This window comes from Spinacia oleracea, chromosome 6, assembly GCF_020520425.1.
Source record: "Spinacia oleracea cultivar Varoflay chromosome 6, BTI_SOV_V1, whole genome shotgun sequence".
Taxonomy (NCBI): domain Eukaryota; kingdom Viridiplantae; phylum Streptophyta; class Magnoliopsida; order Caryophyllales; family Amaranthaceae; genus Spinacia; species Spinacia oleracea.
Window position 1 is genome coordinate 134875231 of NC_079492.1, and position 13375 is coordinate 134888605.

The 13375-nt window shown below is 32.4% G+C and overlaps 2 protein-coding genes and 1 long non-coding RNA gene across 3 annotated transcripts; 1 reads left to right on the plus strand and 2 right to left on the minus strand.

The window, feature by feature from the left end:
* Nucleotides 1-32: 32 nt before the first annotated feature.
* On the minus strand, nucleotides 33-2949 carry LOC130464192 (uncharacterized). Its single transcript, XR_008924531.1, has 3 exons — nucleotides 2643-2949; nucleotides 2352-2474; nucleotides 33-800 (listed from the first exon to the last, which is right to left on the minus strand). It is a non-coding gene; the product is annotated as an uncharacterized lncRNA (long non-coding RNA).
* Nucleotides 2950-4927: 1978 nt separating this feature from the next.
* Nucleotides 4928-6199, plus strand: LOC130463633 (F-box protein At4g09920-like). The gene has a single exon (XM_056832821.1). It carries the CDS (start codon nucleotides 4928-4930, stop codon nucleotides 6197-6199), a length of 1272 nt encoding a protein of 423 aa, XP_056688799.1.
* A 3240-nt stretch (nucleotides 6200-9439) lies between these two features.
* On the minus strand, nucleotides 9440-10941 carry LOC110791559 (F-box/LRR-repeat protein At3g26922-like). Its single transcript, XM_021996309.2, has one exon. It carries the CDS (start codon nucleotides 10886-10888, stop codon nucleotides 9485-9487), a length of 1404 nt encoding a protein of 467 aa, XP_021852001.2. The 5' UTR covers nucleotides 10889-10941; the 3' UTR covers nucleotides 9440-9484.
* Nucleotides 10942-13375: the final 2434 nt, after the last annotated feature.

Below are 13375 nucleotides of genomic sequence, written 5' to 3' on the forward strand. Positions count from 1 at the left end.
AAAAATGAACTTCACATTTTAGAAAAGAATTGCAGATAATGCCTTGCGGATATATTATAAATTGAAGTTTCAGATATGGATCCGAGATGGATGCCTTGAAAAAACGGACTCAGAAACCAAGAGGTTCATCTGGGATGTCATTGCTTAGCAGGGAAGGATTCTTATTAATAGGTTACGAGTGTGACAAACAAACGGATAAGTTAGTATTTGTTGACTAGTTAGGCAACTAACTGACATGAACCGTACTAATTGACATAGGTGAAACCAACAACAAGAGCAGCCGACCAATCGACATAGCGACACATCAGTAGACAACAAGAAAGTACAACATCAGGACAGTAGAAGCAGGACAGGAGAAGCAAGAAGAGAGCACACAATGTCGTTGCTGCTAGAAAACAAGAAAAGCATTAAATGTCATATACTCAGCTTTGTATAAATAAGAAGAAAGGCAGAGATAATTTGTGTGTGTATTGTTATCAGGTTATGGGTGAATTTGTGAGTTCTTTGCACTAGCGATGTATGAAATTCCCAGCATACGTTCACAGCAGAAGCGAGTCCATAACAGAACAAAGAGTACATGATAGAAGTAAAAAATGTAAATTTTATTTATCTAAAAGCTCATGGTTTGCAGATATCGGTCCGGAATAACATTAGCTCATAACAACTCAGAAAAAAAAATTGCCGAAAGTAAATGCAGAATTTTAGAGCAACTGCTACTCTAAAGAATCCCTGATATAAAAGAGTTGCTATCCAAGGCACACCATTATTTGCTTCAGCAACAACATTGTTCACCTCAAAATCTAAAAAAATAACATGAAAAAACTTATAATAAAGGACATTTTGTTATTTCTATAGGTTATGGCACACAAAGACCATTCTACACAAACAAAACCATTAAATTTTGTGCAAGGATGCTTTTGAAACTAAAGAACGTTAACCTCTAACTCCCACTATTACCCAAAAAGAATCTACAAAGACAGCTTATTTAACAGCAGTTTCTCATGTCAAGACAAATTTCGGCGACCAGGTTTATCAACTGAAGAAGGATCGCCTTACCAATCCATTTATCATCTCACGGATTCAGTCAATATCAAAACCGATTTGGGAGATGTTTGACATAACACCAATAACATGCATATGCACAAAAAGTAAACATAAAGTAATACATGCATGCGAGCTAAGAGAAATTTGTGATAGTAGTTCCATAGTTCATTTATCAAGAAATAATAATAGAATACAATCTGGACTAGCAAACAAATAGATACATATCCCAAGATTTTTCAGCAGCTTATCCATGAATCATGACATTTAACTAACTAAGCTATCTTAAGCTCACAGTATGCCAACAGGAAAGAGTTTAACTAACTGAGCTATCTTAAGATCATATAGTCATCGTCAACTATGATTAGTGAATTGGAAACAAGTCTAGTACCAAACTCAAAAAAATTGGAACACATAAACTAATTAACTGAAATACAAGATACATAGCTGGCAGGAAAAAGAAATACAAACTTTTGAACACAATGAATTAAAAACAAGCTTGTTTACTTCCTTTTAGACTCAAATTGATAGAAAAACTTGTTTACTTCCTTTAGACTCAAAATGATAGAAAATATTGTTTTCTAAGCTATTAATCTGTTGTAAACAGCAGTTAGGTAATGAATTTGAAGTCCAAAGATTGATAGATTTCCTGACAGATGCTTCGAACTATAAAGTCTGAGTGAGAAACGAGCTAAATTGATTCATAGAATAAAGACGAGATATTGCTTGAATATTCTGTTATCATCTGACTGAAAATAAAGCATACTACAAAGCAGTATCCTCTAAAAAAGAAGTATTATTACCATGTAAATACTGCTACTACACTCCACTTATATTCAGTATCTTATGTCATAATGTCATCTCAACAATATGTGACAAAAGTGTCCAAAATTATATAATTAATTAGAAAAAACACCAGAATAAAGAATATGTAAACAACACTTATATTACAGTATTACTCAGAGATATAGAATTGATGCTCTAAACTATGTAATACAAAAGAACCTCATACATCAAACAATAAATAATATTCATACTCAAATCTGAAAAAACCAAGAATTTACGAATAACTTTTATTTAAATAGTTTGTGTAAATTAGAGGATTAAGATATACGTAGTACTAATGTAAGATATTCTACAATAAGAACCTCTATCTTTCAAGTATCATGTACTTCGCATACTACTCAAAAGCAGAAACATTGCTGGAGAATTACTCATAATCATGATAACATATAAAATAATACAAACTCTCAACAATTACTCATAAAACAGGGGAAAAAATCAGATCTTGAAGAAGAGAGAATTAATACTTGAAATGAGATGAAACTCCGATTCCAGAGAAGGAGAGATAAATAGTCGTTCTTGAATTCCTGATTGAAGTTCAAATGCCGAATTCATCAATTTAACACGACTCCATAACGCAATTAAAAAACCTAAATTCATACGAAAAATGAAATAAAATTTATCAATAATTGATATTCATTGAGCTTCCAATTCACCCCAATAATAAACAAATCCCTAATTCTTCAAATTTAACCCAAAATATGAAAGAACGAATTTCAAACGAAAGATTATTGACGGATGAATTAATATTTCCTTACCTACCACAAGATCTAAAATTGCAAAATAGTAGATGCAAAATCCACCCAGATGGCCGAACAAGGTTTGCAATTTGAGAATAGTTACATGTGAGAGAAGTTGAAGTTCTTAGGTTTTGAGGGTTTGAAAAGAAAGTTGGGCGGCGATTCTTTTTTTGTTTTTGTTAAGCTAAGGCGAGGGAAGAAAACTTAGGCGGTTCATTTCTTAATTTTTTTTTATTATTTTATATAAGTTTCAATAGCGTCTTTGTTAAAATTCCTATAATAAATTTATAATATGACGACGGGTGTTTGAAGAGTGCTATAATATCTCGTACATATGAAAGTTTTTTTTTCAATAAGCATTGTACAATATGTTGTTTTAAATACCTTTAATAGCGAAAGGAGCAAAGCGCTATTAAAAACACGCCATTAAATAACATTTAAAAGTACTTTTAAGCCGTTTGAATCTTACTAGGATATCACGTGGATTCAGTATGTTCAAGAGTTCCTAATATATAAAAGGGCAATATAAGAAAGATAAATAAAAGCCTGTCGTTTTGGGCTTCAACTTTTGGGGTAATAGAGCAAAATTTTGGTTATACCCGGGTATAGCCAGAGTTGGTTGTACCCCCATCCAAAACAAACAGTTACTATTTCGAAAATGAACATTTATTTATTTATTTGGCAATGAACATTTACTATACCGGAAATGAACATTTCCTATTTTGGAAATGAACATTTATTTATGTATTTGGAAATGAACATTTATCTACTCATTCAAATATGACCGTTTATCTAAATATTTGACAATCCTCATTTATTCAACCAATTTAGAAATGAATATTTATATACTAATTGTGCAATGAGTAGTTAATGAAATTAGTTATTGCATTACTATGTTATTACTTTGAACATATATCGAGCAATTAAAACATGTCAAATGACATATTTTACCAAAAAAATTAAACATTTTAGGCATTGCCTATATAAGTTTGTACTTGAATTATAAGATGTTGGTAGAAATCATCCACTTATTTTTCTATATCTTCAATATTGAATCTTGTTTTTGATGTAGCCTTGAGTTCTTATACTTTTGAATGTGTGTATGAAGTGTGATTTGAACACAATATTTGACTTTCACGGTTTCAATTTTCTAATTGTTGTAGATTGAAAATGAAAATAGTATGTAATTTAATATGATGATCACAACTAATTTAAAAATGAACATTTACTGATTTGAAAATGATGAGAATGCAAGGGTTTATAAGATGCTCAGTAATAGAACAAGAAATAACAAAGTATACAAAAGGTATGAACAAATAAAACAAAAAGTATGAACAATTTCATTATGAACATTAACCACATGATTATTATGAACAAACAAATAAACAAGAAAAAACAAACAATTCAACAAAAAAATAATATAAAAAAGAACATATTCCAGAAAAAAAACAAACAATACAACAATTATGAATTTAAAAAAACATGAAAGAATAAACAATACAAAAAAGAAAGAACAAACAATACAGACTCTTGTAAAAACATAAAAGATCAATGAAAATCTTAATTTCATTATGAATAAACAAATAAACAAGAAAGAACAAATAATTCAAAAAAAAAACAAACAATATAAAAAAGAACATAAAATTTCAGAAGAAAGAACAAACAATACAACAATTATGAACAACTTTATGTTAAATTTAAAAAACAACACGAAATAACAAACAGTTTAACCAGAAAGAACAAATAATACAAGCTCATCGTTTTTATGGAGGGTACAGCCAGAGTTGGCGAAATCAAAAGGTCTTGCGCGCACAAGGTGCACAATAAATTTATTGTACACCAAGATAACTTTTACCCCTTTTCTCGTAACTTTAACCTAGTTTTGATTAACTTTTATATTAGTAAAAAAAAGTTGATAGAAATGATTAAATGATTAATTTTATACATTATAAGTGATTTTGAAGAAATAAGTTTTACTAAAATGAAAAAATTAATCACCTAAAAATAGACAACTTTTACATATATAAGCTTAACTTTTAAGCATTTTGAGTTAACTTTTATTTCGGTGTACAATATTTATTGTACACCCATTGTAAATAAGAATTTGTGTGGCGAAATAGTATTTTTGGAGGGTACAACCAGAGTTGGCGAAATAGTGATGACAGAGAACGATTAGGGCTCTAATACTCGAATAGCATGTAACTCATCTAAAACTCTAGCTAAACTCATCTAAAACTCTAGCTGATAGAAGTATATAAAATAAAATAAAAACTCAAAAACTCGTAAATTAAATTTATTTGACAATGAAGAGAGAGGAAGAAGACCGATTGAGTTCTCTCCCAGATGATCTTCTCATCAACATTCTGAATCGTCTACCCATCAAACAAGTTGCTGCTACTCATATTTTATCGCATCGATGGAGCTTTCTCTGGAAAGAAGTCACCACCTTACGCCTTGTAGGTTACCTCCCTACCTATTCCTCTTTCGTTCCGATTTCACAACTTATGTTTTCGCAAAAAATCACTGCTTTCGAGTTCGATTGCAGCCGCCGAGTCTACCAATCCCGAATTTACTTCAATGATATGTTAAGAATCTGGGTTACAGAGATTTGTCGTTTTCGGCGTACCAAGGAACTCAAACTAAAATTAGAGCTCCATAACCGCTTCTATTTACCACCTATCATCCTCCAAACCCCGACAATCCAAGTCCTCATCCTGTTGGATGGTAATTTCCGTTTAAATTTACCGAGCAACGGAATTCGTCTCCCTAACTTGATCAAGCTACAAATATCTGGAAATGAATCGTCTCTAGATCTTCAGTTATTGAATAATCTTCTCACGTCTTGCCCTCTTTTAGAAGATGTGCACTTTCAAGGGAAAATAGTCTTGAAACACCAGATTGATCAACATTCGATGCCTATATATGCAAAGAATTTAAAGTTTCTGCGATTATATTTGGATATTAAGAAAAAGGTATATGGTTGGTATAATAATAGGCCATACTTTAGGGTATTGATCGATGCACCTAAACTCGAACAATTTCATGTTGTTAGTTCTACAACTTCAAAAATTCCAGCGTTTATCTTTCTGACGATCCCAACTGGTTTAGTTGAAGCCAGAGTTTATATTAGAACAGGGAAATTACAATGGTGTAATTTCGTAAACCATGGGTTGGAGATGATTCGATCGATTGTTGGTATTAAATTTCTATGTTTGAGTGGTAATGTGCTAGGTCCTCTTAGTTGTTGTGTAAGTTCTAGAAACCTTCCGATCCTCCATTGTCTTACTAAACTTGAAGTTGGTTTGGATAATTACCCCACAAGCTGGATAGGGTTGAAGAAATTTGTGGAATGTTGTCCTAATTTAAAGGTTCTTGTATTGAAAAGGATGAATAGTGATTTCCGTTGGGATGAACTGAACAGGTCCAGACTTGTTGATCTAATGACCACGATGACTACTACGGTAAATGTATTGAAGTTGGAAGATGATAAATATGATTCAGGGCTGGAAACTTTCTTTCTAAACATAATCAAAGACATTCTACAAATTAAGGTTGAAACATTTTCTACAAATTAATTATTACTTGATTCTACTCTGTACGGATTTGTTATTTGCTTAATTCTCAGATTTATTATTATTATTATTTATTTATTTATTATTATTATTATTATTATTATTATTATTATTATTATTATTATTATTATTATTATTATTATTATTATGGGAAAACACCAAAACGTTACAAGCTTAACAAGCTACAAAGATCAAATGAACTACAAGAAGTTGGAGGGGAGCCGAGATACAATCTGGGCCCCCACTCCTCTAGCTATGGCGAACCCGATCCTGCTGAAAATGTGGGCAGCTGCCCGCGCCCCAATGTCCTGAGCCCTGGAGTACGTCTGGACCCGCTTCAGCAAAGAAACAGCCCCTTTCTCTAATTCCCCAAAAGAAGAGAAGGAAAAAGGAAAGAAACCGTAACCCAAAGCCCTACAACGTGCCGCATACTTATCCTGCTTCCGTTGCGCTGCAACCGCCACAACCCGACCCGGAACGAAGCCTGACAACCCCGATTGCGTCACAGGGGAAGACCCAGTCAAGTCAACACACACATCTAGACCGCCATCCCATGAGTAAAGCAAAATATCTGCAGGACGAAGAATATTATTATTATTATTATTATTATTATTATTATTATTATTATTATTATTATTATTATTATTATTATTATTATTATTATTATTATTATTATTATTATTATAAATTTTTTTTACGCATAAACGGAGAATATTATATTAGCATATCATCGTTTAAGGTCCTTACCCAAAAACTTGCAGCCCGAACCATAGGAAAACACAAACAACTAAACTACCCAAGTCTAGACTACCAAAAACTGCCCCTCCCTTTAACTTTACAATTCAAACACTACCTTGCATCCAAACAGGGGTGGGGGGAAGAAAAACTAAACCAATTACTCGCTTGCCTTTGATCCTTCACCTTGCACATCCTGCTTGTTATTATTATAAATCAAATGCTAATAAAGTCAAACATTTTACAAATAATTAGTAGGAAGCCGAGATACAATATGGGCCCCACTCCTCTGGCTATAGCAAAACCTATACTGGTGAAAACATGAGCAGCAACACGAGCCCCAATGTCCTGCGTCCTAGAAAACTTCTGAATCCGCTTTAGCAACGCAACAACATCCTTATCCAGCTCCCCCAAAGAAGAGAAGGAGAATGGAAGAAAGCCATAACCAATGGCCCTGTAACGTGTTTCGTACTTGACCCGCTTATCCATTATTATTATTATTATTATTATTATTATTATTATTATTATTATTATTATTATTATTATTATAAATCAAATGCTAACAAAGTCAAATAATTTACAAATAGTTAGTGGGAAGCCGAGATACAATCTGGGCCCCAACTCCTCTGGCTATAGCAAAGCCTATCCTAGTGAAAATATGAGCCGCAGCACGGGCCCCAATGTCCTGAGTCCTAGAAAATTAAACTTCTGAATCCGCTTCAGCAATGCTACAGCTTCCTTATCCGGCTCCCCCAAAGAAGAGAAAGAGAACGGAAGAAAGCCATAACCAATGGCTCTGCAACGTGCTTCGTACTTGACCCGTTTCCGAATAGCTGCATCAGCCACAACCCGGCCCGGGACAAATCCAGCTAACCCAGACTGTGTCAAAGGGGATGATCCCGTCAAGTCAACACACACATCATGACCCCGATCCCAAGATTAGAGAAACACGTCTGCTGGTCGGAGTGCCCCATCGTTCCCTCCAGATATACCAACATCAACCTCTTTCCGCGCCAAAATCCCAGAGCGATAACAAACATCAACAAGGGTATCCCGAACCACATTGTGCCGATGTTTAATACCCACGATGCCAGCACATGACACCGCATGATCACCAAAGGATATCCCGCACATTAGGCCGATGTTTATTATTATTATTATTATTATTATTATTATTATTATTATTATTATTATTATTATTATTATTATTATTATTATTATGTATTTGTGCATATGCTTATCAGGATTGTGTTGAAATTATAATGGAGATGAAAGAGGGGAAAGAATGTAGCAAAATTATACTATTATTTCATTCAATCCAATTAATTAAGTTATATTAAACGACCTTTATAGGCTCATAAAACATACTATATTATGTGGAGTATAATAACCCACTAACCCATTACTACCCACTAATAATATTCATGTACCTAAAATTAAAAAATATTATGAATCATGATCCCATGATCCATTAGCCCACTAACTATAATTTTGGGAGCATTTCCAACCCACTCCCTTGCACCAAAATTGGTAGCAGCCAACATTCAACATAGCATAATGGGCCTTCAGCTGCACATAATTATCACCAACATTCAATCAATGCAGCATATCTCTCCATCAACACCTTTGACGTAGTCATGCAAATTTACCATATTGACTTGTTTCACGATTGCTATAAACTTCGAAATCGTCTCTGCGGTGATTACACTTTCTAACCATTACTTCCATGGTTAAATGCAAAAAATCACTCGAAAAACAAAAGTATTGCTCACAAACATTGAAATCAAGCTACATTGCTTCTTTTTTTTTCACTCAAATATTTTTTAATACGCCATTTCTCTCTCATGATCACTTTCTCTTTTTTTCATCTCTTTTCTTCTCTTTTTCCGGATCTAACCCGAAGCTTTGATACCATGTTGAAATTATAATGGAGATGAGAGGGGTAAGTATGTAGCAAAATTATACTATTATTTCATTCAATCCAATTAATTAAGTTATATTAAACGGCCTTATATATAGGCTCATAAAACATACTACATTATGTGGAATAACCCATTACTACCCAGTACCCACTAATAATATTCATGTAGCTAAAATTAAGAAATATTATTAATCATGATCCCATAATCTATTAACCCAATAACTATAATTTTGGGGCATTTCCAACAGATTGTTTGTAACAAATAAAGCCCCCTCCCCTTGTTTTTGTCTTTGAAAAAATATTGAATTTGTTTCAATTTCTCACATTAAACCAATCAATACAAAATTAAATATCATCACATCCTTTTTCTATGTTACGTTACATGTAACTAGGTCGGGAAAGCGCTGTACTTGGAATTAAAGATGCAAGATATCGAAAAAGGACTTGCACAAAAACTTATTTATTAAAAAGAAGTAGAAAAACAATGACTACACTCACACAAGAAACTTAATTATTACGTAGTACTCCGTAAAAAAGCTGAAAAACAATGACTACAAAAGCTAGAAGTAGAAAAACGATGACTACACTCACATAAAAGACTTATTTATTTATTAACTGTAACACGAATACTCCTACAGTCCTACTTCATTGGTCATTGGCGGGGAATGAAGTCCATACCGACCATAAAATTTGATTTTACATGTTGAGTACTTCTGAAGTCCAAACAATTTCTCACGTAAAAATGACATTTTTGCTTTGTTATTACCCGGTACACGAACATAAACCGATAATACCTCTAATTCTTTTGCATGATTCAACAAGTACTTGATCATCTCAACATCAGCATCAGTCCCATTAATGTATTTTATCCCTATCCTTTTCAACCGACTCCAACAACCAGACCATTGTTCTGATATATCCCATCTGAATACTTGTGGCAATGATATACGAAGGAACTCTAATTTCGGAGACCGCCTTAGAAATTGAAGCATATCATTCCAGCTACCATAACCATCACCCAACGTAATGCTTAGACTAGACAAATTATCAAACACCGGAAGAAGATCAGTCTCCAACTCTGTAAAAGCCTTTAAAATAGTGGAATTCAGATTAAGGGAGCTTACACTAGAAATCAACCGAGCCAAATCCGTTGTTCGACTAAGATAATCAACTTTGTCCATTAAAATAGACTTTAACCGAATATTTGCTGTGATTAAGGCATTCGAATAATTGACAAAACGAACAAAATCCAAATTAGTACCACATAATGTAATTTCTTGAAGCTTTGACGCATTGATCACAAATTTTTCGTGTTTAGGTTGTGGATAAACACTCGCCTTAATAACCAATATTTTGAGATTATGAACTGATAAATCAAAACATTGTTCACTCTCCAAAAATTCACCCGCCAGAGTTAAATCTTCCAAAAGTGGACAAGACCTAAAAAGTTTGGCCAACAATTCACAATCCAAAACCTCCACAGAGAAATTAAATTTCTTAAGTTTAGGAAGACTAACAACAAGTCCACCATGAGGTACTTTTATAGAAATACCTCCAATCAATTGAAGGACTACCAAAGATTGACACTGAAGAATACAAGTCGGTATTGGATAATTATCCCACATGCAAGAACCTTGTACCTGGATGTAATCTGTATTTCGGACACATATATCATGAATCCATGATTCTACATACGAAAAACGAACTTTCTTCATCCCCTTGGTAGAAAAAGGTAAACAAAGTTCAAAACGGTGAATTTTCGGAGAGGTAAGCTGCCAAAGAATGCCATTGGCAGTCGTGAAGACACATCCATTCCAATTCCAGCTAGTTCGTGAAGCCATGTCCAAGACAATATTGGTAATCTGGGTCCAGATATAACGCCATTGGCGGGATAAGACAGAGGTTATGGCGGCAGATTTGAGAGGAAGACGAGAGAGAATATCTATAAGGAGATTGTCCGGAAGTGAACTCAATCGATCAATCTGATGATCTTTTGAATCCAGAGTGCTCATTACTTTACTTCTTTTGGGTCCCATAGTAAATTAAAGTGCACAGAGTTTGGATCTTAGACCCAGGATACAAGATTTGGTGAGGATGAAGAAGGATGTGGGTTTAAGGTTCGAGAAACGCAGGTTTTATACGTGGTACGTATCATTCAATAATTAAAAAGAAATCCTACACGTCTATAATTGTTATCTGTGTAGGAAAATTAATGTATCCTGGTCAAACTAGGAAATTTTCAAAGAATTAATTCAACCAGACTATAGGGTTAGGAAAACTTTCTTACGAGTATTTTTTATTTTTCAGTTTTCATATTAAAATCTAATATACATATACATATATAAATAAAGGAGGCATATTTGCTGAAATATTAGAGCGCCACATAGGATTACTAATGGTTTCGGCCAATGAAAAATAAGATTTCTAATTTCTTTTTGAATTATATTAAAAAATCAAATGCCACGTAGATAATTAGGTGCCACGTAGATATTTTAATTAATTAATTATTAATATATACAACTCCATCGAAAATCAAACACTCTAATAATTAAAAAATAATCGAGGAAAGATAAAATCAAATTAAAGATAAAATATAAACATCAGATAAACATTGAGTCATACTTTAATGATTAGTATGATTTTTTTATTTAAAAAAAACCCTTAGAGTTTAGCCTAAGTTAAACTTTCAATCATAAAACATTATAAATAGACCTAATTTTACGAGATTTAATCATATGACCCATTAAATTTTTCACAGAAAAAAGGAAAAATTATGCAAATCGATTAAGACCATCAAAATTGGTCTCGCAACGAATTTGGTTGCATTACGATTGAGTAATCAGTCTTGTGAATTGCGTTTGAGGGTTATGAACTATGAATGTTCTAGGATATTTTTTTGAATTATTGGTTGCATTTGGTGATGATCATTGGTTTATGGATTACCCACAAGACGAATGAGGCACTTGTCTCTGCTCATGAATTGACATTGAGCAATGGGCATGTGCAGATAACTCCACTCCATGTAGCCGCCACTTGGGTTGATGAATCTGGTGTGTAAATTTTGTTTGATTTCATTTTTTTTTAACTTAATTTTTGTGTCCAATGCAAACTAATCTTATATGGAGTAACAAATTATTGTTTCGTTTTCTCTTATAATCCGTAAAGTAAACAAAATCACGTACTCATAATCAAGTCATTAATAATACAGAAAATATAATGAAATCATTTTAGAACTATAATCCTAATTAATTTACTTTTAAGTTATAATTAATATTGGTACTAAGTACATAAAGTATTGCAGTTCTTTGTACCAATCGCAAAAGGTAGTATTTAACTAATATTGGTCTGATGAATCCTGCTTACTATAAATATTTAACTAATATTATTCAGATTTTTAAGATAAAAATAGATAAATAAGCACCCGATAAAATATAAGAGATAAATTTTGCTAGGAATAAAAAAATAAATAAGTACTAATTAAAAGATAATAAGAGAAAAAGATACAATTATCCCATTAAAACAAATAAGAGAGAATTGGAAACAAAAAGAGGTACGTGAGGGTAGATCTTTCTAAAGATATTTGATAAAATTGTTTGTTGAAAACTGAACGATCGAGAGTCATAAGGGATTAATATATATACCTAATATGAACCAAATACTTATTCTAACATAATATTTCCTAAGATAATTCTAACGTAATATATTCCTAATATTCTACACCCTTGAATTTTTTTTCTATTTTTTTTAATGTAATTGGTTCGTTTATTAACTACTTCGTACTGATAATATTGACCACCCTCGCTAATTCAAAAGTTAATTACATAACTAAGCATATTGACCACACCCGCTAATTCAAAAGGTAATTACATTATATAGTTGGGGTTTGGGAGGAGTCTTGTATATTTGCTCGATCTAAGGGATGTACTAAATAGAATATGGGGCGAGAAAATAAGGATAGAGGGATTCTATACTTATACAAAGTATATGTAATGATTTTGTTGAGATCACATGAATCCTTATGTATAAACATTTTTAATTTTAAGAACACGTTTATACTCCAACTTGAAAAGGGACCTATTTTAACTTTCTATTATAGATATACTTTAAAAAGTGCGTGTTTGTATACGATAATATAATTATAATAAGACAAAAAAAGTACGAACATTGACAAATCCGTGCATCGCACGGGCTTCTATACTAGTCTTTATTAAATAAGGGAACTATTAAACACCTTTTGTCTCCGGCCTCATAAAAAATTTATTTTACTCTTGCTAACGTATTAAATTGGTGAAAACTTGATGTCCCCTTTAAAATTCTTATACCCTTACTAAAGTTTAAATTTATTCAATGATTTTTTTTACCTATTATACAGTTATAATATTCATATAAAGATATCACGCGTGTATAAATTTGTGAGGTGTCCTTTTTAAAATTCCTATATCCTTACTAAAGTTTAAATTTGTTCAATGATTATTTTTCTACTACACACTAACAATATTCATATAAGATGTCACGGACGTATC